We start from the raw sequence: 26,648 nt of genomic DNA on the forward strand, positions 1-26,648 counted from the left end.
CTTTATTTTATCCCATGTATTACATCATATTGCTTTCCTTTAATATTTTATTGTGGCAACAAAGCAGAGTTTACAAATTTGTGCATTAATCAGCAATCAGTCCAGTCCATATAATAAAGGGTGACAAAGCAAGTATTTTTCTGTTAGTAGAATATTTCATTAGAGAAGAGCTTGGCACGCTGAGGTTCTTCCAACTGCTGGTGAGGTTATGTGTACGGCAACTGGTCCTCTTGTCTTCAACAACTACTCTGCACTCTACTACTGAAAAACAGTAAGAATATATTGTTAAAATTAAAATGTATGCACTTTAATTAGTAAAAATGAATAAACATAAGCTCTGAGCATAACATTACAACCTTATCCATGCACACAGGAACATTTTTACATGGTCTACTCTCTGTTTGTTCTTTCAGACCGTCACATTTAACACGTGGATCCCCTGCAAAAATAGCAGGGTCTTGGGAGCTATGGGAGATAAAGAAAGCCAAAGAATATTTAAAATGATTGTGAAACAATGCAGAACTTACAATGCAATGGAATTACATAACTATATGATTTATTATAAACAAAATCTTATTTCAAAAAGTAGCATGAAATGTTTTTCTCCTACTTGTATGAAGAGAGGTCAGCAACACACTTCATTTCTCTTATTTGAACAGAGTTTGGCCCACAATCAGGTTTGCAATAACTCCACAAACTCCACTCTGACAAGACGCCATTCACTGAACACAGTCAGAGAGTTGTTTGTTACTTTACACCTACAAAACCTTACACCTGCGATGGTTTGAAAAATCCTAATTTTGTCTGAAACTAGGAACAACCATTATCTAACATCATCATTCACAATATGTAGAGATTATAAAATTTAATTTTAGCTTTAATTCTAATTTTAAGCACTCAGTTTACAAAATGACACATTTTGATGCTAAACAATAAAAATGAGCATGCTTTGGATTTGTGTAGCTGTGCTGTGTTTGAATATGCCTACAATACTAACTATACAATAATACAACAATGCGCAAAACAGTATGACAAAAGAGTAGTATGTCCAAATTCATAGTATTCAAAAAATAGTAGGCAAAAAGTACCTGAATGAACTACTAATTCTCTTGAGATTCTGAAATGGGCATCCAATGGACACTTTACTGTGCCATGAAGCCACAGAAGAGGATTTGTGAATGGCAGTAAAGGATGGTAGGTCACATGACAGTGACAACATGGTGGATGTAGTATGTCTGAATTTCATTCATACTACCTATATTAATACTATATAGAGCATCATTTTTTTATTTTGTAAAGTAAGTTTTAAACCACATGTATTGCCTAATAGATAGAATGCAATTTCGGACAGCTATGATTTTTCTTTGCACTCACATTCACAGTCTTCAATGTCATAGCAGCTGCCATGTTGAACAATCTCTCCATCACATGAGTCTCCATTGTATTTTCTATCAACACAATCCCTCTCTCTCCTTCGTTTTCCCTCCCTGTATCTGCATCTGATATTTCTAGTAGAAGGTGGTTTACAAGCACTCCACTCGCCCCATTCAGTCCATATCCCATTTACTTAGAGAAAAAGACAAAGAGAAAAATGTTACATTTTAAACGATCAATTTTTTTATTTGTTTGTTTGTTTAGATAAATCTTGCATTCTGTCACTATACTTACATGGACAGTTGTCAGGAATGACACAGATACCAGTTTGTTGCTCTTCACCTCGACACTGTTTTCCACCATGTGCTGGTTTAGGAGAATCACAAATCCGTCTTTGAGTCTGCTGACCCACTCCACACGTCACAGAGCAGGGTGTGTGACCTGCCCAAGCGCCCCAGTTTCCATCAACTATGGAGCAGAGATATAAAGCTCTGGTTTCTAAAATCCTCTTGTATGTTTGGCTGTTTTATAGAAGAAAACAAAGGCAGACCTGGGCAGAATGGTAGACCACTACAAGGGCGGCTTTCTGTGTCGGAGCCCTCGCAAAGATTGCCACGTGGAACGGTAGATGGAGGAGGGTTGGTGCATGTCCTTTTACGAAGTTCTTTTTGAGGACTGTGTCCTTCATAAAAACAAGTAACTGGACATGGACCCCAACTTCCCCAACTAGACCAACCACCATGAGCTAGACGTCAAATGAGAGCATGTTCTTAATTTTCAGTATCTTCTGTAATTTAAAAAAAAGAGAAAGAAAACTACTTACTTGGACAGATTATTTCAGTGGAGCAAGGGGTGATTTCTTCCTCTGCACCGCTACAGGAGCCCCCACATTGTGGAAAGGGTTCAGAGCATGTTCTTCTCCTTTTTCTAACTCCATCGCCACATGTGACTGAACATAACTGCCAGTTCCCCCACTCTGACCAGCCACCTTCCACTGAACAATATATATACAGAAATATGAGAAAGGACATAGAAACCTCTATGTTGAAATGTAACAATTAATTAATGTTCTTTTTACCTGGGCAGCAAGCTTTTTTCACACATGGTTTAGTTTGAACCTTTCCCAGATTGTCAGGGTCTAAGCAATTGCCAATTCCGTGACACGATCGTCGCCTTTGACTGACTCCCTCTGTACAACTCACTGAGCACTCGCCCCATGGAGTCCATTCAGACCATGCCGCCCGCCTGGAGGTTAACATTCAAGATGTGTCTAAGTGATATGTTGTACGCATTTGATCTCATTCATTTCAGTTCAGCTAATTCAGTAGCCTGAAGAGTTAAATTATCTGAAATGGTGATTGGTGAAAGTCTCCAATATATACATATTTTTTTGCACAAAAAATGCATTACTATTTATAAAGGTTTCCACAAAAAAGACTATTAACATTGCATTATTTTAAAGTTGTGATTTAACAGAAGTAGCAACAGATCATCTCTGCCATATTGTGACGTACATCAGAATGTAACAGATTGTAGAAAAAGAAAAAAATTAGGGTGGCGGCTTGGTTCTATGCATCGGCTGATGATTGGATCAGATATAGTAAACAGGAAATAGTTCTCCCAACTTAAAATTATCATCTGTTTTATAAACAATAATGTAGCTCAATGTGACATTTATAATAACAGGTTTTGGACATGAACATTATAAGCATCACATCAACGAAGCTTACCCACAGGACCTACAATCGCCATCTGCTTCTTTGTAGCCATAGCTGGGGTTTAAGCAACACGAGTTTTTTTCAACCGGACCCAAAAGATTACCACATTTCCCACTGGACAGGGTAAATGATGAAAAACACTCCACCATCTGCGAGACTAGAAACAAACCAAATTAATGAAAGAATAAAATACTTATTACACTTATTGCCTGATATGTGTCATGGCACAGATGACCAGCATGCATTAATATTAAATAAATAAATTGTATTATTCAGTTGTTTCAGTAAAGATAAAAATAAAGATGGAACAAAATGTTTTTGAGAAAAAGGTTTGTCAGCTAGCCATATTTTTTGCTTAATATTCATTTAGATATGACTGAATAATTATATATTGTCATAAAACATTTCCAACCTGATTGCTGGACGTAAATCCCGAGAAGCACAATCCCCCACAAGATCAGATTCATGGCTGAATCAGTGACAGAAATGCTTGATTCTGAAAGTGGAAGTACTTGTAAATAAAATTACTGCAAGTAAAAACACTGTAAAATTATGACTAGTCAAAGCAAAAAACTGAAACTTCAAAGAAATGTGGGTGTGGATTTTTGAGTAATATAAATGAATTGATAATACAAATGAAGGGTTCAGATTTTAAGTTCATACATTATTAATTCAATATTTTAACCAATGTAAAATTTGCCACTTACCTTACACAGTTCCTTATATTGTGGCAGTTTATCACTGTAATAGCGAGTGGTTTGTTTCACCCTGCCTCAACAACTTGCAAAAACCTGAGCTGATTTATGAAAACAGGAATTATTCATTGTGAAATAGGTTAACCTGCTTCCTTTATTCCATAATGATTTTGCAGATTCATCAGAATTACTTTCTGGTTTGTAAAAGAGTAAAATAGTTTCAGTTCCACGCCTTCAACAGTTGAGCACAGTTACGTCCGGTCAAAGCTTTTCTTTAAATTCTTTCAAGTGTACTAACCCACCAGCAAGCATATAACATTATTTCAGATAAAAGCGGCATAATACATGAAATCAAGTCTGAATGCAAAACAAACTTACCCGACCCGTCCAAGTGTGTGTGTGTGTGTGTGTGTTTCCTTTTAGGGGTGGTGGTGGGGGGCGTTCAGTACAAAAAAAAAAAAATTCTCAACAAAAGAGATTTTTTTCCATTTTACATAAGGGTAAACAGCAAACTAATAATGTCAAAGTTCATTAGAAACTATCATTAAAAACATTCTATCGTGTCAAAACTTTTGATAAAATGTCAGTCGACTGGTAGCATATACCAACTTTATATAAATAGGTGAACGAATACTGAAGGAACAAGCAGACAAGCACGCATGGACACAGGCAGGCCCGGATTGGCTAATCGGGAGGATCGGGAGAATGCAAACAGCTTATTGATCATGAGCCCAACATCCAGCAAGGCAGGAAAGCATCCAATCTACCCGAGGGAAGACGTCTTTCACTATTTTAAGTTAAAGGGATAGTTCACCCAAAAATGAAAATTCTGTGATCATTTACTCACCCTCATGTCGTTCCAAACCTGTATGAATTGCCTTCTTATGTTGAACATAAAAGAAGATATTTTGAAGATTGCTGGTAATCAAACAGTTGGTGGTTGCCATTGACTTCCATATAGAAAAAAATATATATACTGTGGAAAAAAAAATGCTTTACTGACTGATGTTTCATAGATGTTCAGCTGTTATGCTTTAAAATTTCATGCCATTATGTAATTTCACAGTATTTTAACTACTTGTGCAGTCACAATTCTATATGATTTACTCAGGCCGATGACCTTTTTTCAAGATTCAAGATTCAAGATTTTTATTTGTCACATACACAATTATATAGAGCATATATAACCAGCAGTGAAATGTGGCGTATTACATTATTTTTTAGAATTTTTGTGCATTTGTTTGTTATGCTTTAATAGTACTTAAGTTGTTGATATTTTTTTTTTTAGACTTTATGGTACAGTACAATTTTTTGAGCTTCCCTTATTTTCTTATAAAGAATCACAATTGTACCTTATTTTCCATTTCTGAAGTTAATTGGCAACCCTAATGATGACATAATTATCTTTTGACTCCCCTGACAGAGGCTCCTTGCTAATAATAATAATAATAAAAAAAAAACATCAGTTGTTGAAGATATGTGAGCAAAAATACAAGGCTGTAGGGAACCGTTTACTATTGCAGACGTAGGCCTATATATACTGAGGTTTAAATTACATTATTTTAATAGGCCTATAGTCAGTTGTGAACTAAAGTGGGCCAGTCTAAGGCATGAAACTCCAGGGCTGAAAATGAGTCCCACTGCCAACTTTTACTCATTCAGCTCATTCTGTTCTCTTTATCTCGTGCCTTATGTCCGTTTTCCCACACAGTGACAGTGACTTTTGTATGTACGAGTTCTTGTTTTTGTTTTGTTTTTTTTAAAGTTAAGCAACTTCAGAGGAAGAAGACTTCTGTTTTCCCGAACGTTAAATTGTAAATGTGATGTTGATTTCATACAGTTCAGAAGCAAGAAGTTAATATTAAGTGACTTACATTTTAGACACAGTATTGTCTGTTTTTTGCTCTATATCATATAATGAAAAATCCAAATAAACCTACAGCAGAATTGTGGCTCATTTCCAAGTAACACAGGTGTTCGCTTCCTGAATAAATCAATATTTTGAACAAGTGAATGATTCAATTAGGCTACATTACCCATTTGTAAAATCAACAGTCATTTTTTTCCGGAATGAATCAGTCCTTTGAACTAATTGAATGATTCTTTGACTCATTTAAGACAGTGGCTTGTCGCCACCTCTGTCGGTTTTAGTTTCATAGTTAAACATAATTTATTTTCCCCCCATTATTTTTTCATATTCCTAAGTTCAAAATGTTATATTTAAAACATTAATTTCATAACATTATTTTATGAAATTATAATTGTTTTAAGCGCATTCATGCCACCCTTGATCTGCATTAAACAGACTGTGTAAATATATCTAATGCTACTTAAGATGTTTTTTTAAAACATGTTTGCAGTGCATTAGCCAACACTGACAACAAACCACAGCCAAAAAAGGAAAAAGTCCACTACATGAAACGAAAGCTTAGTGTTTTTTCCAGCTGAATATTGCACAACCATATTTTTATGCATTGTGTAATCACTTTTAGGTTCTTACCAGTTATGCACTAAAATAACTACAGTCATGTGCAGTGTTGGGAAGGTTTCTTTGGAAATGTAATAGTTTACAGATTACGAGTTACCCTAATTAAAATGTAATGAGTAACATAACTATTTCAATTACTTTATTAAAGTAATGGAACTGATTACATTTGATTATTTTTTAATTACTATTCTAAATTTTTAATGTTTTCAACAGTTAGTCATATTCAAACATTTAAACCAGGCAGGGTTAACCTAACATAACCTTACAGGGTTAACCTTACATTAACTTTTATTTAATTTGGAAAAGATTTCCGAATTTTCACTGACCAAAATAAATATATTTTGTAAATATAAACAAATTTTGATTTTGATGGCTGCAACACACTCCAAAAAAGTTTGGACAGAAGCTAAATTAAAGTGAAAAGGTTATAGAATATCCATTACTGAATATCACAGTAAGCAGGTGAATAGGTAATAGGTGAGGGTGTCATGTTTGGGTATAAAAGGAGCATCTCATTTTGCAAGCAGAGCTGGATTATGGCTCATCACTTTGTGCCAAACTTTATGAGAGAGGTGTCAAACAAATTTTATTAAGATATGTGTATGACAAATTAAAATAGAATTTATGGTTTTCAAATCACAAAGAATTTAGGGTTTTCACCAACTGCTATACATAATGTTGTGTATAGGTTTGTGGGGTAAGGAGAGATATCTGTGTTGAGTGTGCATGACCTTTGAGCCCTCAGATGGCATTGCAGATGATTTCAACTGCTTTCTGAGAAAAATGGATGTTGAGTTCTCAGTCCCAAAAACCAAAGGGACCATCCAGACTTTTATGGATATGGGGGTACAGCAAAGCAAATGGCATGAGTGACTAGCATACTTGCAAAGGTACCATTGACATGGAGGCATATATTGAAATTGTACAGAGACATAAACTGCCATCACGTCCTGCCTGCAGTCCAGATCTATCTCCTTTTGAAAATATATGGCCAGTCATGAAAAGGAGAATCAGACACTGACGATCACAGACAGCTGTGCATCAGAAGTCTTGTATCAAGCGAGACTGAACAAACATTTTGCTTGCAAAACTTTAACAGTTAGTATCCTCAATTCCCAAACAATTAAACGGTAATTAAAAAGAAAGTTGATGTGACACAGTAATAAACTGTCCCAGTGTTTTAGGAGTATGTTACAGCCATCAAAATCAATATTTGTTTATATTTACAAAATAAAATTACGTTGTACTTTAGTCAATTAAATAAAGGTTAAAGAGCATGAACAAATAACATATTCTTGATTTTATGGCATTTCACAAAACGTCCCAACTTTTCTGGAATTGGGGTTGTAATTAGTCTGACTTTCAAAATCCTTCATTACTTGAATTAAGATTATAAAAATTAAGATTAAATACAGATTTAAATTCATAACAAGAAATAGTTTAATAGCTATTATACTGTTTTTGAAATTAAATCTTTGCATAGCTATGACAGGAAACACTGGAATCCAACAATGCCTTGGAAAAAAACAGTTAATGTTAAAAAATAAAGCATAGGCCTATACATAAACCCAAATAGGAAATAAAAAGTTTTCAAATAAGCATGTGACATTGATGTCTCATATTTAAGAGCAGTCAATGCAATTTATGAAAGAAATCAATAAAATGTGTTTGTTTGTTTGAGTGTGTGTGTGTGTGTGTGTGTGTGTGTGTGTGTGTGTGTGTGTGTGTGTGTGTGTGTGTGTGTGTGTGAAAAAATTCAGATGTAAACCCCTTTTTAATTGTTAACATTTTCATAAGTAACTGTACTTTAATTACACATTTTTTTTTCTCAGTAACTGTAACTGGTTACAATTACATTTATTTTGTAATTAAATTACGTAATTCCGTTACATGTAGTTACTCCCCAACACTGGTCATGTGGAATCTGAAAGCGCCACAAATTTCTGATGGATTAGAATGCCTGTGACTCACAAAATATGCATCCTCACCCATTGTATGATATAGTGTCAAATATCTGAGCAGCTTTGATTATGCTTTATGTTACCAGTGAAATGATATTGCCATGTTTAAATCCATTCCATCCCACAAAACATAATGTGGGTGTGGCATATGACCAACATCTGCATTTATTGTCAATATTTTATTTTCATTTGTTCAATTGTTGTGTAGTTTTATTATTAAAAATCCTCATGAGAGCAATAGGAAGTGCAGTGCTCTCGACACCATATAGCCTAAAGAAAAACCTGAGCACAAACTTGCCCTCAAATGCTTTGTGTTCTAAGTCCAAGGTGAGATTTGAGGGCTATTTACAGAAGACAATATTATAAATGAACGACTTCGTGTTTGATCTATTCTATATCTAACACTCCTGTTTCGTTGTTTGGAAAGAGCAGGACATTCAGCTAAATATCTTCTTTGGTGATGCATCATCATATTTAACTTGAAGACCATCTGTTTACTGTTAGACTCCGATCTAATGGCCCCATCTAGAGGAGCACTTTAAAACGCACAAAAGACAAACAATTACGATGACTATTATTAGTATTAATGTATTAAATTGAGCTCATTTGTTAACATTTAACAACATTTATTACATGGAATTTTCCAGTAGCTCGGAGCACAGAGCAACTATTTCGTCTCGGTACGGTTTCAGCCCTAGAAATAACATTTATGATTCATACAGCTTCATTAATATTCATCTGTCTCCTACTGGCGGAATCTAACCACCTTTTATTACGTAACATTCACGCCATGCTTTTTTCCTTAGCTGTCAACCACAAAGCCTGTAAAACCTGTAAAGGAAAACAGAATCTGAACTAAACCCTTCTGCTCGAGCTGTCATTGGACAAACGCCTATCACGTGATGAGGTCATACGTCAAACCCAAACCGCGGTGTGGGACATTTGTTACACTCAAGCAGAAAAATAGCCTATAGAGGTGAATTGTTCTATGCGTATTAAGTTCTATTCACATTTTTATACATTTTCAATACGGTTGTACTATATGTAAGTGGTCAAATTGAGTTCGATAATTTTTTTTTGCGCGTTATAGTCAGTGACCTTATGGACAACTTTGAGCCGAAGAGCGACCCCTTCAGGCTATTTTATATAGAATTCACGCATCTTTTCTAGTTCCTTTATTTCTGTCATCCCTGACAACCGAGTAATTAAAGTGCCTGGCGTTACTAGACCAGATTGAGCAAAAGTTGTCGTAGGAATAACAGCGCGATGATCATCGCTTGATCCGTTTTCTAATTGGATTTTAAAGCAGAATGGATATAACAGAAATCTGGAATGAAAAAGCCCGTATTTGTTATTTTAAACCTATTTAGTCGTATTTGTTTTACCAGGAGAAATCTGAAAGCGTGCGCAACAAAATAAAAAACAAAACAAAAACATGTTAGCGGCAAGCTAGCTAGTGCTCACCTCGGACTAGCATGTGTGGAATAAGAGACACGGGGACGCAGTGATGACAAAACCGATGTAAACCGATGGACTATGAGCTCATTTGAGTCTCAAAACAACTTAACTTCACGTATGTAAAGTATATTTGTATTTGATCGACCGCTGGGAAACTTCGAAGCTGGCCCGTAAACACCAAGGTAAACCAGAACAGCTAATTAGCCAAAACTCGCTGTTTTGCTTAAAGTCTAACTTACATTTCTGCTTCATCCGATTACTAACCAAGTAAACATATCGGAATAAGTGTATGTTGTAGTCTGTTAAACAGTTGATGTCACATCATGTTTTGTCAGCTAGCTAGATTTGTTGTCTGTCAGGTTGATGTTCCACTCAGTCTGCCTAGCTTTTTGGCTATTTTGTGTTATTTGTCAGCATACAGTCGTCAAGGTTATTTCAGCAATGGGCTTCATGTCAGTCACTGTTTCTTCATTAGTTGAAGTTTCACCATCTGTATTAAACATTTCTGAGCTTTGCTCCCTCAGACGGGCGCTGTTCATGTTAACATCAAGTTAGATTTTTAACAGCTTACTATTAACAATTTAAGGAACAAGGAATACATTAGTCGGCACATTCTACAAATATTTTGACGTCATCTTATTAAAACATCTTTTAGTTCCAAAATTCCAAAATTGCTGACCAGGCATTTAAAGAAACACATTATTATAGATAAATGTAAGCAATTGTGTGGCTAGAGTACTGTTTTCTGGATCAAATAGATAAGAGATTAAAAGAAGCTACTTACTATTATTATACTTACTATATAATAAACTTACTATTATGTTTGTGTTTTTTGTATTTGAAAGGCTTCATGTAGAAGTATCAAGTGTGACCTTGTGCACACTGAAGACAGACTACTTTCACTCTGATTCCAAAGATAAAGTTTTAACAATGAAGGTGAAGATCTACTGTCTATATTCTTCACCAGTTGTTTTATACTAGTTCATTATTAATTTTGTAGTGCCCTGAGTTTTTCCTGCCCTTTAACTCTAAAGGCAAGACATCACAGGTGAAAAAGGCCATTTTTTTAACTAATAGATATCACTTTACTTACCTAGTTGACTAGTAACCACAGTACAATAAGGCAGTCGTGTTATAAGTTTTCTGAAATGTTATGTTTAAATATGCAAATAATGCACACTTAATGATTTACTAAATGTGCACTAATTTGCATACATTTCCAGAACAGAAATCTGAACATTGGACATATTAGAGTTAATGGTTTTTAAACAGGGGACTTTGGATATCCCTTTTATGACTCAGAAAATCAGAGAATACTGTCAAGAGTAAAAAAAAAAAAAGTTTTTAAAATGTTGTATAAAATAGGTAAATGATGTAGGAACAAACCCCTCTGTAAACTTCAGAATATAGGTAAGTACTACTGTGTAATAAGTGAAGATTTCTGACTCAAATCAAATAGATAAACTGTAATAAAATAAACATTTAAATGTGTATTTTGGACATGTTCTAGTCTGAAAGAAGACACTTTTGGAAGCCTAATAGTCCAACATCTCAAAATTGACCTGTGCATTAAAAAAAAAAAAAAAAAAAAAAAAAAATATATTTTTTCCCTTAGTGTCTTGCCTTAAAAACAAAGATGATGCAACTGAGAGATTCAGACACTGGAATGCATGTCTGTCAAAACCTCCACACATTGACTCATTTAGTTACTCTGTGCGGGCCGCCTCTAGCATGCAACCTCAGTACAATGCAAACAGGCTGAGAACCTGAAGGACTGGTTGCTGACAAGTCTAAACACAGGCTCAAAGTGTTTCTGATCACTTCATTTACTGTGCATGTATGTAAGTTAACATAAAGCCTGCACATGTATGGTAGTGCTGTTTTGTTGTTGTTGTTATCCAGTGTGGTTCAGTAACTTTGTTAGTCACACATTGATGTGGTTTCTGGGTAATCCTCTTGTCAGAATCCGTGGATTACAAATGCAGTCTGTTTGGTAGGGGTCTCAATCCTCCATATGACCAAACACTCACATCTGTTATCAACGTCTTTCACACTGAGAGCTATGACAAATGCGACCTCATTCATCCAGTGTCTAATAGTTTTGTCCCTCATGTTGCTCCAAAACTGTATGACTTCATCCTTCTGTGGAACACAAAAAAATGTTGTTGTTTTTTGGTCTATACAATGAAAATCAATGTTATTCAGTGTCTCCAGATTTCTTTAAATTATCTTTTTTTTGTTCAGTGGAAGGTTTGGAAAAGACATGAGGGGGAATAAATGATGATAGGGTTTTCATTTTTGGTAAACTATCCCTTTAAGACATTCTGTAACACCTTGTAGTCTGAGAAAGTACATTGCCTACGAGATGAAACACAATATATCTTGACCTTTGTGTTGACAGATTGGTTTTTGTGTTTGCTCATGCAAATGGGTCATGAGTGAGATCATGGATCTCTTCAGTATTTTACGAATAGCATTTATTCATGTCTTAGTGTTTGACATGGCTCATTGCCCAGGTGATGTCCTCTGTTAGGATGCAAGTTATGTCTGTGTCTCTTAGGGAAGGAAGATCACGATCAGCATTATTCTTTCTCTTTTCATTCTGCTTTGATACACCATTTTTGTTCGGGTGACCAGATTATGTAAGTTTTGTAACACCGAAGTCTTTTGCTTGATCTTTTTCAGGGTTATCTTATCTTTTTAAGTAAACAACGTAGCAGAGTCTCATAATGGATTTATCACCTCTCACTCTGTGTAGACAAAATATGCCACAGACCTGTAATTGCTTATGACACAGTTTGTGTCTGTCTCAAAAAAAGATAAAGTTCATGTAATCGGAAGTGGTGAATGAACGAAAGGCCAGCTAGCTAAGACAAAAGCTACTTTCTGATTCTCTACATTTAAGGATTCTCTTTTCCTATAAGCATTTGAGCCAGGCCTAAAAAAAAAAAAAGAAAAAAAAAATAATTCACATTTTTTCAGCAGCCTTGGTTCGGCAGTATATTCACATTTATGAAATACATATATAAAAAATAATCTTCAAAAAAGAGACAAAACCAATATAAGGGTATGACCTACTCATCAATGGAAGCACTGGAATTGATGTAACAATCAAAATAAATATTGCCATATAAAACTATTAACTTGTGTTTTTTACATTACATACACTACCAGTCAATACTGTCATTTTTTTAATGTATTTGAAGGTCTCACCAAGGCTGCATTTATTCAATCAAAAATACAGTTATTAAAATTAGTAAAAATTAACCGTAATACTGAGAAATATTATTACAATTTAATATAAATATATTGTGTCACATGGTCATTTTTCTAATAAGCTGATTTACTCAAGAAACATTTCTTATTCTTAGCAATGCTGAAATTGCTTAAAATATTTCAGTGGAAACTATGATGTATCAGGATACTTTTAATAATAGAAAAAACAGATTAATGTGGTCTTAATGCAGTGTGAACAAAGCCTTTCAGTGCTTTAAAAATCATCATGATGAAATTTTTTCCCTTTAATTTTATTTGAGTCAGCGGAGAGGTAAGGGGCGTGGGGTGGAGTCAGGAAATGACCCAAGCGGTACTGGATATGAGGTCAGACTCAGGTCATCCGTGTAATCTCTGGAGCATGTGCACTACACACCAGCGATGATGGTCATATTCTGATACCGTGTTCTATTGAGGCACTGTTACAATAATTAACATCTATTTACATGTCTTTTGTCTTTTCATAGGCAATGTCCCGTGATGGATGGTTATGAGTATTAGTAGCCAGACAGGAGAACCATGGAACAGGTTAAGCAACCTACCTCAGAAATGAAATGTGACGGCCCAGTAGACGTCGCGGCAGCCCAGGAGCCCCTCATGTTCACAGGAGTTACAAAGGGCCAATCGTCTCCACGGACAGACTTGAACCCTGACCAGATTCTTGTAGACACAACATGGATGGCAGTCCAGGAGGGACAGACTGCATCCTCCGACTGTGGAGGGATGTCAGACATACAGGAGCCGAGCTCAGTGTCGGGTGAGGACGTGGAGGGCAACGAGACGTCTGATGTCACAGGATTAGAAGTTTCACCTGGCAACAAGGGATCGCGGGGGGCCACTCTACAGAATGGAGATAGAACACCACAGGAGAGTCCTCCACAGAATAGTGACACTTCTGTAACAGCTCAAATGTTTCCAGGTAAAACTGCGCTTAGACATCAGGGCCAAGTATTATGACATCCTGACAGAGAGATTTTTTGCCTCCACTTAACCCTATAAATTAGAGGTTGACCGATTGATCGGTCTTGCCAATAAATCGGCACTGACAGTTAATTGCTAGAAAGATCGGCGATCTGCAAAAATCCATACCGATAGTTTTTCTGGGTTGTGTCCGTTGCTGGAGCGGCTACAGTACGAGAGCAGCCTCTAGAGGCGGAATCACTGACACTTTGTGCTGTTTGTTTTGACACGTGAGGCTGCGTGCTGCACAGAGCTGGACACTTCAGACGCGGATTTAAAACAGACAACGAAGCGGTGTGTATACAGTATACTACAGTACATGTTTTCATTCTTTGTTTGTGTTTAACGCCATGCCAGCTTCTGTGCACTGTAAACCCGACCAGTACTACTAACTTATAATGAATAAGAACACTGCAATTAAAATCTGTTAAATTGTTGATGCAGCTTATAACAATTACATTTTCTGAACGAGGAATTTTGTTTTATTTTTGTGTAGCGCAACAGTTTTGAGTAAACTCTTCTACTTAAATTATTATTTTTAAGTTTACTGAGTGACGTAAAGTGACGTAACGTCGTTGCTCTAACTGACGTTCAGAGAAGAATCCATTCAACATGACAGAGACTCGCAAGCGACCGGAGCAAACTTAATGGAACAACTTGTAAGTAAATCAAAACAACTGTGAAAATTTCTTATTTGCTTTTTGAGTGTTGTAAGAATATCATGATAAAGGAATGTTTTCATTTTTGGGAAACGCCGTTTTTACACATCGCTGTAAAACACGGTGTGTCCCTAGTGACCTTGAATGTGCATTTTGAATGCTATTTTAGCGTCACTACTTATAGTATAATGTTAACGTCAAAAAAGGGCACTGATGTTAACGTTAGCTGGTATTTTTCAGTAAACGCAGTCCTAACGTACGTTTTGAATGTCTGCTGTTAACTGCGATGTTTAGGGCTAAGTTTGTCAAAAGCATCATGAGCTAAAGTTAAGTCGATTGTTGACCATTTGGTGGCAAATGTTTCTACGATCATCTTAGCCATACAATGCTCCTTTGGGGGGAAATGCCCTGGTAAATGTGATTTTTTTTTTTTTTTTTTTTTTTTTTTTTTTTTTTTTTTTTTTTGGTATTTTTTTTTTTTTTTTTTTTTTTTTTTTTTTTTTGTTTAATTGTTTTTTTGCTTATGCAGATTTGGAATATATTACATTTACAAAAGCAGTCATTTGTAGTAAACCTTTACAAACTTTCTTTAATTGCAGGCTGAGCTGGATGCTGAATACAAAAGAGTGAGCCTCAACACTTAAGGTAACTTCTATTAAGTTGAAGAGCAAGTTGTGTGATGTGTCCTCATGTAACAGGACACAGACTTGGCTTTCTCTTTTCTACATCCATTGTTGGTTATACACTTACTTGTGCATGTTTGTGGTTTTCTAGGTTTGTGCTGAGTTTCACCATATCAGAGAAAGTGGCACACACCAGCAAGATTTCACAGATGTTGGAACTATGACGTCAGAACCAGATTTCCTATGGGTTTCTTTAATAAGGGTTTTTCAATTTATGAATAAAATAAAGCCTGTGGTAAACATAACTTGACGATACTTCTACGTTTTTTTTTTTCTACAGTGTAAACTGCACACACTCACAGAATAAACCTTCTTATCTAACTACTTATTAAAAACATACGTTTTTAAAAATGAACATAACTGCTCCAAAATTTGCATTTTGGGTATGGATGTGTGTAATTTACGTTGTACAACAGAACGTAAAAGTATCGTCAAGTTATGTTTACCACAGGCATTATTTTAATTGAAAAACACCACAGGAAAATCTAGAAGGAACCCACGGCGAATTACTCTTCCGGGTTCTGACGCTATTGTTCCCCGACTCTTGGCAGTAAATAGAAATGTCTACTTTTAGTCTGTGAAGTTAAAGTTCTACCCCTGTGATTACTCCAGGAGGAATTGGGTGAGCCAGACATCGACACAAACACCTCTCATGCTGATTTTGTTATCGTGGACAACGAAAGCACTGCAGTTGTGATGAGATGATCTTCCAGTGTTTGACATTCAGAAATACACAGTTCACACCGTTTAAAAAAAGCTCAATAAAAAATCCTCAATTGTATAACCACAGTTGTGCGTGTGTTTTTTATGCATAAATGTATTTTTTGTGTTAGTATTTGTATTTAATTTAGCACCACTGCATCAACATAATTGGTAATTAAAAAAAAAAAACATTACGTATGATAAGTACACTGCACTTAAACATTAAACAAAAAAAAATTTAACTTTTCATAATTAATGTTAACTTAAAAAAATTGAGTTGGCTTACTTAAATTTTAGTAGGTAATCAGTGTCCACAAAATTTGAGTTTTCTGAACTTATCGGGTTTTACAGTGTGGCTATTTTCATGGTGAGAAAATTTATGTCTAAATTATATCAGATTTTTGCAATTTATTTTTGCTAAAAACTAAATTGTATTTGTTTGAACTCTGTTAAAGATCTCTTTAAAAGAGTTAACTGAATAAAAAGGTTTTCTCACAGGGTTGTACATGTTTTCGTATCATTATAAAGTAGTTAAATTTGTTGACTAGATGCTGCATTAGTAGTAAAAGAACAGAAGTATGTTTGCCATCAAGGCTGAGAGGACACAAACATTACTAGGATAGTAACTCAAGAGTTTGAAACAGTTTGACCAAAACACACTTAAGTCCGACTCAAATGTTTGATGTCATGATTGTTACCATCTATTTGCATTAGTTTATATCCAATTGGTCACTTTTATGCATTTGTTATCCATTGAAGTTGCATATTTAAAGCTAGTGACGTGAGAAAGCTTATTGATATGTTCATGCACCCAGCAGAGAGATGGCCACTCACATAGTTTTCCATTAAATTCCATTATATTTGTCCCAGATTGTTGTATAATGACTTCACCCAAGGCTGGGAGATTGTGTATTGTGCATTTTTCAGTGAAACGTTTGTCTTTCTGTATGCTTCAAATAGAGAGCTACAGTTTAGATCGTGCTTTCTCTTTCTGTTTTGCCACTTTGTTCATTCTTGTAGTGAACCTTTGCCTGTTTGTGAAACCTGCGAGTTATAGATGTGATGTGCTGCGCTTTTTGTCCAGTGTGCTTTTTGTTATTTTGATTTCTACAATCATCAAGTGTTTAAAAAAAAAAAAAAAAAAAAAAAAAAATTTTGAGTGTATACATACAAAATACGTATGAAATTTCAGTGCTATGGCCTTTCTGTAGATGTTTAAACGGCCATTTTTAAGCATGACTGCTTGGATTTATATGAAATAACACTTTACAATTTGTAAGATTCCTTTTGTAAGATTAACTAAGGTTAATATAAGCTATAGAAGTATTGTTCCTTTTAAGAGTGTTATTTTCAATACCAAATTCTTACATTTTACATTATTACATTACATTTTCAATGTATTCCTGAAAAGAATAACCTTTAAATTGTTATTGATATTGAATATTTACTGTATTTACACAACTTTATATTTGTACTTTATATTTAATCATGTTTTCTATTTCATAAAAGGTGTTAATCATATATAATACAGCAGTTATTTGAGTTATATTTCAACCATCAAATTAATCAAAAATTAAATAGCATTACTTATAACAAATTTAACTTTAATAAATAATATAATAAATATAATAAATACTTATAAAATATTTTATAATTATATTAGAAATACATACACACACACACACACACACACACACACATATACATATATATATATATATATATATATATATATACATATGATTTTTTATAATAGTAATTCAATATATTTATTAATATTAAACATGATTATATTAATGTAATTATTGTTTATGTAGTATGACTTATTTATGACCTGCTTTTATCCTATGTTGGCTTTGAAACTTAAAGGGCTCATGAACTGCATTGTTGTATTATTTAATAATTGGTGGTTGACCGATATATCGGCCGATATTTAACATTTTTTAAATGTCGGCATTGGCCGATAAGTTTTTCTGCTTGGCCGATGTGTTCGAGGCGGGTATATAAAAAGTATTAAAACGATTCCTTTTATATTATTAGTAATAGAAGGGCAAACATTATAATACTTTCTTTGTTTGCCGTCAGCATTAAGCAAATATGCATTTATATAATTTAAACAAATCTTTGAATGACAAATGAACATTTAATATCACAAACCTTGTAAACTTAGTCGAATCCAGCTGTGAGATCTTGTGAAGTGTGTATTTTTATCCAGCATGATCTCGTGTTCTCTGTGTGATGGTCGGTCCGTGTGAATTAAATGCTTTTAAACTTTAAACTTGTGATTTCAAATTATGCTGCGCTTTATGCATTTGCCCACTGTCATATTCATGAGATTTTCTCTGAGTGCTGTATGTAAAAAAATATGATTCCCAATGCACACAAACTTCCCAGAATACTTAGTGGCCTGTTGGTTACAGTGTTTACTTCCTTTTTAAATATATTTTTATTAAATATTTATTTATTTGTGAAAAATACGTTAGAGTGTATAAAGTATGTTTCTTTTACACATTTATTTATTCTTATCCACTGTCAAATGATTTAAAATTTCTTGAATATTAATTAAAATATAATAATTATATCTGCTTTATATCGGCTATTGGCCCCCCTGCTTTCTGTATCACCTGTCAAAAAACCAATATCGGTCGACTACTATTTATGATGTTCTCCGAGGTCCACTTATAATGTAAGCAAGAATTTAACATTCAAAAAAATTATAATTTAGAAGTAATAATTAGAAATATTCTGTTTTTGAGCCTGTCTGCAGAATAATCTGTTTTTATAGGTAAGGCGCATTCAAGACTCAAGAAATAAATGCCTACTGCTATGACTGGCTAACAGTTTCACATATTAAAATAATAGGTAGACACTGCTGTGATGTACTCTGAAAACAACATGGGTCATTTGGGTTAAAAACATATAATTACTTGGTATATATCAACTGATCTGGAAAAGACAATGTAATAGTGGTAAAAATACGTTATTCACATTTATGTGTTACGACATTACTGTTGGATCCAATATAGTCATACTCTGCACTCTCTCTAGTGTTTCCTCACCTTCTACTACAAGGGTGAACCAGTGGGCGGAGCTAACGAGCTAATGAGGTTGATGTAGGCATTGATCTTCTTCTACTGAGGCGGTCTTTCGTTGAACTATGACGTCGTAATGTTACAAATTCCAAAAATCATTTTCTCAGCTTGGTTTCAATAAAAGCTGTTTTTAAACTAATGAGAAAGTTTAGTTCTGAAACTTAAAGATTGTTTTTATAGTACATTGACCTGCTGTGTCAAAAGGAAATTTGATTTCTCAGTTCATGACCCCTTTAATAGAAGATTAAAATGAATAAATTAATAGGAAAATATGATAGAGAATTGTTTCCTAACATTAGACATCCATTTTTTAAAAAAAGATTTATGTCAGACTATTTCCTGTCAGGCTTTCTGATGTTAAAATAAATACATTTATATGTGTTTTATCCATAAAATATAGACTTTTGCAGTTCTCTGATAAGAGATCCTTTAAGAAGTTTTTTTTTATTTACAGATTCATTACAGACCCCCTCTCTCTCGCTGTCAGACCAGTTACGGCTGGGTCGGGATGACCCCAGTACTTTGGGCCTGAATGTTGAGTGCCGCATATGTGGAGATAAAGCCTCAGGATTTCATTATGGAGTACATGCTTGTGAAGGCTGCAAGGTAATTTTGCTGAACTTGTCAAAACTACTGCAGTCAAGGTTTTTCACTAAACTGTGGGTGGATTTATGGCCTTAAAGAAACAGCCATCTATAACATTCTAACATTAAAGGTGCTGTAAGCGATACTATCTGGCAGATATCACAAAAATAGATGTTCTGTAAACAGCCAAAACTATCTGCAAGCAACCAATCAAAAACCTGGTCTGCATGTGGATTGACACAACTTTGGAGAATTTTTGTGGGGTTTTTGTGTTGGAGGTATGGGACAGTGTAATTAAAGACTGTAATTTTAGCTAAATGACTGAAAGCTGTTACAGCATCTTTAATAAAACCGCTCTATTTCTTTATCTTAAATCACTGCGCTTCCTAATGCTTAAAGTTGTATTTCTGTGGTAAAATAACTCCAATACAATACAAGTGCATATTTGCATTGCTGTTTTTCAGTGAGGAAGTGTCATCTTTTTTTAAAGGGTTTTTTCAGACGCACCATTCGTATGAAGCTGGAGTATGAGCGGTGTGAGCGTGCCTGTAAAGTCCAGAAAAAGAGCCGAAACAAATGTCAGTACTGTCGCTTCCAGAAGTGCCTGGCATTGGGCATGTCACATGATGGTGAGCAGCATGCATATAACCACAATTTAAAGTGCCCCTATTATGCTATTTGAAATGTTTATAATTTGGTTTTGGGTGTCCCCAAAAACAGGTTTACATGCATGCAAGATCCAAAAACACTGTCATTTCCTTATAATGAGCATTTTATTTTGCTCTATTTCTCAACGACTCTCAAACGATTAGTTAGAAAATTCATCTTTCCAAACCCTTCCTTTTAGTGAGACTACTCTGCTCTGATTGGTCAGATGACCCAGTCTGTTAAGAATGGTCTACTGTTTACAGCACACGTCGGAAACGGAATGCCCATTACCAGTACTGGAATACAGTTTATCAATAATACATCCTATTATAATAATAAAAAAGACCCAAACAATAATGGTATATGCATTAGCTGAAGAGTTCAAAGAGTTCTGATGAAGCACTGCAGTTTGTAAACCAACGTATTGCTCCATCCTTTATCATGACTCCAAGTACAACACACATTCTATATTTATCGTCACATTTCTAGACAATAGCGGGCCCACAGCTGATTAGCAGAACTACAACGTGAGTTAGCCAGAGACCCACAGCTGCAGTGACTGTATACACAACACACAAAATGACAGATTTTGCACGCTCGACAGAACATCAAAGCAATGATTATTAATCACACTTACAGGTTGTGATTCAGAGGAGCAAAGTGTCCATCTTTCAAGGACAACCGGTTTACAAATCCCGCGTTGAACTTGCAGAGATTGGGTAAGCAGTCATAAGTGAAATGATGGGAACACAGCAAAAGTTGTGATTATACTCCTTAGGTATCTTAGTAAATATACATTTTAACCATTGATTCTTCAGAGCACAGCACAACTTCGCTTTCACAGCGTCTTCTTGACATTGTAATCCACACGAACCAGCAACAGCATTTGTTTTCGCGGGATGTCCACGCAGAGTAGGCAGGCATGTAAGAATTTGTGACGTGAAATTCACGAAATGGCATTCAAATTTAAAACGACTCGTTTCAGTGGTTCAGTTAACTCTTTCGTTTGAGAGACAATAACTTTACGATACACTTTAAGCTTTACAACTTCGCAGACTGTTCACATTCACATACAGCTGCATTTTACACTGCATGAAAAGTACTATTAACAAAACCATAATAGGGGCACATAAAAGCATTCAGAATTTTCACTCTCATTTTACATCCACTTAATATGTGCAAAACTGTATATTAAAGGAATAATTCACCCAAAAAATTACATTTATTGAACATTTTCTCACCCTCTGGTAGGGCTGCACAATTAATCGAATTTCTAATCGAGATTACAATTATGGATGCCACAATTATGTAATCGTTCAAAGCAGCAATTAATCATTCAAAGTCCACTTATGTTATTCTGCATGCTTAAGATATGTTTTTTTTTTCTTTCAACATGTTATCTTAAGTGTTTTTCCATTGTTTTAGTATAAAATTATAATACCATTCATATTTTATACTTTTTTTTTATAATTTAAAGAAGAAACCAATCCAATGTATATTTGACATTTGAGGCTTAATACCATAGAAAAGCACTAAAAGTTTTTCAGTTAGAGTGTTTTCAGCTTGTTTATTTTCATATAAAAATACGGCATGCAGTTGAATCAAATAATGGTATAAACATCATTCAGTGTAAATTTTGATAATCGTAATTAATAATCGCAATTACAATTTCAAGGTAATAATTGACAATTATGATTTTTGTCATAATCGTGCAGCCCAACCCTCTGGCCATCCAAAGTTAGTTTGTTTCTTCATCAGAACAGACTCAGAGAAATTTAGCGTTACATCACTTGCTCAACAATAGATCCTCTGTAGTGAATAGGTGCCGTCAGAATGAGAGTCCAAACAGCTGATAAAAACATCACAGTAATCCTCAATGCCAGTTTATCAATTAATGTCCTGTGAAGTGAAAAGCCGAAGTGAAGTGTGAAGTGTTTGTTAGAAACAGATTCATCATTAGGGTGATTAACTTTACACGTCACTATTTTATCATGGCACCCATTCACTTCATCTTTTCCGATGAAGAAACAAACTCATCAGCATCTTGGATGATCTGAGGCTGGGTACATCTTCAGAAAATGTTCATTTTTGCGCCAACTATTCCTTTATAAAAGGGACATCGGATGCAAAATTCATTTGAATTACCATTGTGTATGAAATGTGCTATATAATTAAATTTTGCTTTATATAAGTAACTTTTGCATGTAAAATGTGCCTCAGCAGTGTGTGGACACAACCACACAGTCATAAAAATCCATTCACTTCTTTTTTTAATCCCCCAAAAACCTAAACCATCTCAATTATCAAGGCATTTTCAATTTCTGAGCAATATGACGCCATATTAACGGACTGTCCCGTATTAGCATATTTCCACCCTCAGTCAGTTATGTGCTGTCCTCCTTTTTCTCCACGCTCGAGCAGCTGTAGCAACAACGTCTCGTAAGCAATGCAGTTGTTTTGTAGTCTTCATTTTCACCTGTAATCTGAACCACTGAGGATGCTTTGGGCATCCAATGTCCCCTTTAATAGTCATACTCTTCAATTAATATTTAAGCATTCATAAATTGTTGCTTTATTTTTAAATGTGTGCTGGGTTATGTTGTAATAAATGGAGCTCGTTTTTGTTTCTTTGCCTCAGCAATCAGGTACGGACGTATGCCAGAGGCGGAGAAGAAGAAGCTAGTGGCAGGGCTCATCGCTGGGGAGAAACTGCAAAGCTCTAGTGGAGCTGACCTCAAAACACTGGCCAAGCATGTCAACACATCCTACCTGAGGAACCTCAACATGACCAAGAAAAAAGCTCGGAGCATCCTCACGGGCAAGACGAGCTGCACGTCGGTATGTGCTCAGCTTTCAGTGAGATGCCAACAATAATTTCAGTTTTCTCATATGGTTTTATTTTAGCAAGTGGATTGATTTTAAAGTTCTGGCAGATACTCTAAGCCAGTATTTATTTTGATGTTAAAACTGATTTTAAAATGTTTTTTTTTTTTTTTTTTTTTTTTTTAACACAAAATAGTATATGATTGATTTGTAGTTATTCCAGTTGTTTTTTAATTCTGTTCTCATTTCATCTCCAGCCTTTTGTGATCCATGATATGGACTCACTATGGCAGGCAGAAAACGGGCTGGTCTGGAATCAGCTTAATGGAGCACCACCCAACAAAGAGATTGGAGTCCATGTCTTCTACCGCTGCCAGTGCACCACAGTTGAAACCGTGCGAGAGCTCACAGAGTTTGCCAAAAACATCCCTGGCTTTGTGGATCTCTTCCTTAATGATCAGGTGAGAATGATCCATGTTATCTTATTAACTTGTAATCTGTTAAAGGGATAGTTCACCCAAAAATGAAAATTCTGTCATTAATTACTCACCCTCATGTCGTTCCAAACCTGTAAGATCTTCGTGCAGTAGAGACAAAAATGTGGAATAGAGTTGTTGTTTTTGTTTTCTTTGCGCAAAAAAAGTATTCTCGTAGCGTTGTAACATTACAGTTACTACTGATGTCACATGGACTACTTTGTCGATCATCTTGGTACTTTTCTGTGTCTTGATCGTGTAAGGACCCTTGTTGTCTATGAGAGGGTCTGAAAGCTCTCAGATTTCATCAAAAATATCTTAAATTGTGTTCTGAAGATGAACGAAGGTCTTATGGGTTTGGAATGACATGAGGGTGAGTAATTAATGACAGAATTTTCATTTTTGGGTGAACTATCCCTTTAAATCTATTGCTTGTGGTTTATTCATTTTGACTTGTGACTCCCAAGATGAATGGATTTTTTTCTCATTTGTAAAAAAAAAAAAAAGATTATTGTTATGATTAGTCATTTTGGTGGCTACATTAGAGCAATCACTTGTTTTTTCACATTTTTTTTTCATTTCCTCATTTAAAAAATCCTGCTAAATTATTAAATACAAACACATATTTGACAGTTTTTAGTGGCTACTTGTATTTATTATCACACATGAATAAAGTATTGACACATATTTTTCCACTGAATTCATCTCCCACTTTTTCTCTCAGGTAACGCTGTTAAAATATGGAGTCCATGAGGCCATATTTGCGATGCTCCCATCGCTCATGAATAAAGACGGGCTGCTGGTGGCCAATGGGAAGGGCTTTGTGACGAGAGAATTTCTGCGTAGTCTACGCAAACCTTTCGGCGAGATCATGGAGCCCAAATTTGAGTTTGCGGTGAAATTCAATGCCCTGGAGCTGGATGACAGTGACCTGGCTCTGTTTGTAGCAGCCATCATACTGTGCGGAGGCAAGGCCGCGTTGCTTGTTTGATCAGCATGTTTTCAAATGTCCTTTGTAGTTGTCTATATACAATTTACATCCACAAAGAATTTATGGAGTAGTGACACTAAAATGAGAACCAAACATAAGAAGAGCTCAAAAGCTTGTTTATCACATGAATAAAGTAAAATGGTAAAATAGCTAAACAAGATAAAGAAAGCTGAAAATGGTTTCTCTTTGCTCTAGATCGTCCTGGGCTGATGAACGTGAAGCAGGTCGAACAGATCCAGGATGGCATCTTGCAAGCTCTGGACCAACATCTTCAGGTGCACCACCCTGACTCTCTTCATCTCTTCCCCAAACTGCTCCAGAAGATGGCCGACCTCAGACAGCTGGTCACAGAAAACGCCCAGCTGGTTCAGATGATCAAAAAGACTGAATCTGAGACCTCCCTCCATCCACTTTTACAGGAGATCTATAAAGACATGTACTGACATGCAAGGACCTGACTGAAGAATGGACTTCAGAGTTCCCTTCTGAACGGAGAGAGTGCACACATCGTAATGGTGCCATGGTGCCATTGTTTTTTTTTTAATGAAATTTTGTAAAGGACTTTTACAAATATTGACTTGGAATACTGACATTTTCACTTATTTTTGCAGAGTGTTTTTTTATTTAAACTCAAGGAAGCAGAACATCTAGTCATCGTTTACTACTACTACTACTATCATCATGTTGTTATTAATTTGCTTGATGAGGGCTAACACCTTTAGAAGTTGTCTTTCCATCATGGTTTTGGTTTGCAAGTACATTTAAGTGATATCTAGTATGTTTCTCTGAGGAGATCAGAGAACAGTCAAGCTCTTGAAATGCCACTTACTGTATGTGTTTGTAGGGTTTATATTTTGTAGTTCTTCTTTCCTCCTGATTCTGTTTGATTATGCACTTTTACTAAAGTAAAGTAAAAGTTAGACTCTAAACAAAACTGTACAGCAGTCGGTTATATTATTTTGGAATTATGTTACTTTGTTGAGGATGTTTTTTTCAGTTTCAGCTGCTACAGATATATACTGGTATTGAAACTGAAGACAGATCTGCTTAATAATTCACTTTAACTCTTTGGGATAAACCTACAACAGCATGATAATTTCAGCTGTATGGAAGGAAATGTTTTTTCACTTTGTTTATGAAATTCTTATGTGCTGATCCCTTTGTTAAACATTGGTACCATGATGGTACTTGTATTTTGGCATACTGTCCGGTACCAGTCTCGAGGTCATATTTACTGATTTGAGACACAACATCATTTAGAGTTCATTGTCTTCTTGATAAGCAGTTGTATTAAATTATGTCTTCCATTATATGTTGATTGAACATGTTCTAGACTATGAATATATATTGAGTGATTGAAAGCAAGCAGGCTGTGATTATATTCAAACTAGAACATGTATAGTACACATATAAACTTAAATTCATTCTTTAAATCAGTGCATTAATTAATTACTTAACGATTATGTCATGATAGTTGTATGTGTATTGCAAATGAATGGAATGCATTTTGAGTAGATACATCTGTTGTCCTTTATTGAAGTAACTTGGACACTTTTGACTTTAGTACGGGTCTTGTCAAAAACAGTGCTGAATAATTTGGGAATTCAGTGTACACGCGTTAAAAAGCAGTTTTGATGTTGAATTACATTAATTGGTATTAATATGATGTGCAACACATCTACCATTTCACATCCAGAAGTATCTCAGAAATATCTGAGATTTTCTCTTATGGCTGAAATTTGCTTTTCTGATCAGTTTTTTTCAAGATGGAACTTGATGTCAGAGATCTATGATCATGTAGAAAGCTATTGCTGTGAAACTAGAGAGCACAATAATATAAAATTATAAGAAATTGCATTTTTTCTTTTCTTATTTTTAACATTTTTGTCATCCATTTTCACACCAGACATTCACCAATATTGTTCTACTTTTCCAGTCTTGCCGATCCCAGCAATGTCTTGCTTCACTGACAAGAGCGGACAAGATGCACAAGTGTTAATGATTTGTGGGATATTATTTGGATCACAGTAAAACAGTTTCTTACAGCTATTAAGTTTCTTGT

At 35.1% G+C, this 26,648-nt stretch overlaps 2 protein-coding genes across 6 annotated transcripts; one reads left to right on the forward strand and one right to left on the reverse strand.

The window, feature by feature from the left end:
• Window positions 1-29: 29 nt before the first annotated feature.
• Window positions 30-4,184, reverse strand: LOC109067196 (properdin). 2 transcript variants are annotated; one of them, XM_019084203.2, is made up of 12 exons: window positions 4,166-4,184; window positions 3,800-3,888; window positions 3,505-3,588; window positions 3,105-3,249; window positions 2,453-2,619; window positions 2,198-2,368; window positions 1,925-2,119; window positions 1,669-1,842; window positions 1,375-1,566; window positions 611-722; window positions 357-465; window positions 30-258 (listed from the first exon to the last, which is right to left on the reverse strand). In XM_019084203.2, exons 3-12 carry the CDS (start codon window positions 3,557-3,559, stop codon window positions 256-258), a joined length of 1,323 nt encoding a protein of 440 aa, XP_018939748.1. In that variant the 5' UTR covers window positions 3,560-3,588; window positions 3,800-3,888; window positions 4,166-4,184; the 3' UTR covers window positions 30-255. The 2 variants fall into 2 exon arrangements, with proteins under 2 accessions (XP_018939748.1, XP_018939747.1); XM_019084202.2 differs by lacking the exon at window positions 4,166-4,184 and having other exon boundaries at window positions 30-261; window positions 3,505-3,581; window positions 3,800-3,884.
• A 5,146-nt stretch (window positions 4,185-9,330) lies between these two features.
• LOC109067203 (peroxisome proliferator-activated receptor delta-like) lies at window positions 9,331-26,635 on the forward strand. 4 transcript variants are annotated; one of them, XM_042762210.1, is made up of 8 exons: window positions 9,331-9,876; window positions 13,435-13,886; window positions 19,518-19,669; window positions 20,139-20,277; window positions 22,935-23,134; window positions 23,377-23,580; window positions 24,320-24,563; window positions 24,782-26,635. In XM_042762210.1, the coding sequence occupies exons 2-8, from the start codon at window positions 13,487-13,489 to the stop codon at window positions 25,027-25,029; spliced, it is 1,587 nt and encodes a 528-aa protein (XP_042618144.1). In that variant the 5' UTR covers window positions 9,331-9,876; window positions 13,435-13,486; the 3' UTR covers window positions 25,030-26,635. The 4 variants fall into 4 exon arrangements, with proteins under 4 accessions (XP_042618144.1, XP_042618145.1, XP_042618146.1 ...); XM_042762212.1 differs by lacking the exon at window positions 9,331-9,876 and adding an exon at window positions 14,163-14,221 and having other exon boundaries at window positions 13,753-13,886; XM_042762211.1 differs by lacking the exon at window positions 9,331-9,876 and having other exon boundaries at window positions 13,744-14,221.
• Window positions 26,636-26,648: the final 13 nt, after the last annotated feature.

This window comes from Cyprinus carpio, chromosome A8 (assembly GCF_018340385.1).
Source record: "Cyprinus carpio isolate SPL01 chromosome A8, ASM1834038v1, whole genome shotgun sequence".
Lineage (NCBI taxonomy): Eukaryota > Metazoa > Chordata > Actinopteri > Cypriniformes > Cyprinidae > Cyprinus > Cyprinus carpio.

Excerpts from the sequence above, each read along its gene's own strand:
- LOC109067196 (XM_019084203.2), bottom strand. The coding sequence starts at position 3,559 with ATGAATCTGATCTTGTGGGGGATTGTGCTTCTCGGGATTTACGTCCAG. Across the intron at positions 2,620-3,104 it reads GGCGATTGTAGGTCCTGTGG|GCGGGCGGCATGGTCTGAAT; the intron begins GTAAGCTTCGTT and ends GTTAACCTCCAG. Across the intron at positions 466-610 it reads GCTGACCTCTCTTCATACAA|CTCCCAAGACCCTGCTATTT; the intron begins GTAGGAGAAAAA and ends TATCTCCCATAG.
- LOC109067203 (XM_042762210.1), top strand. The coding sequence starts at position 13,487 with ATGGAACAGGTTAAGCAACCTACCTCAGAAATGAAATGTGACGGCCCA. Across the intron at positions 19,670-20,138 it reads ATGCTTGTGAAGGCTGCAAG|GGTTTTTTCAGACGCACCAT; the intron begins GTAATTTTGCTG and ends CTTTTTTTAAAG. Across the intron at positions 24,564-24,781 it reads AGCCATCATACTGTGCGGAG|ATCGTCCTGGGCTGATGAAC; the intron begins GCAAGGCCGCGT and ends TCTTTGCTCTAG.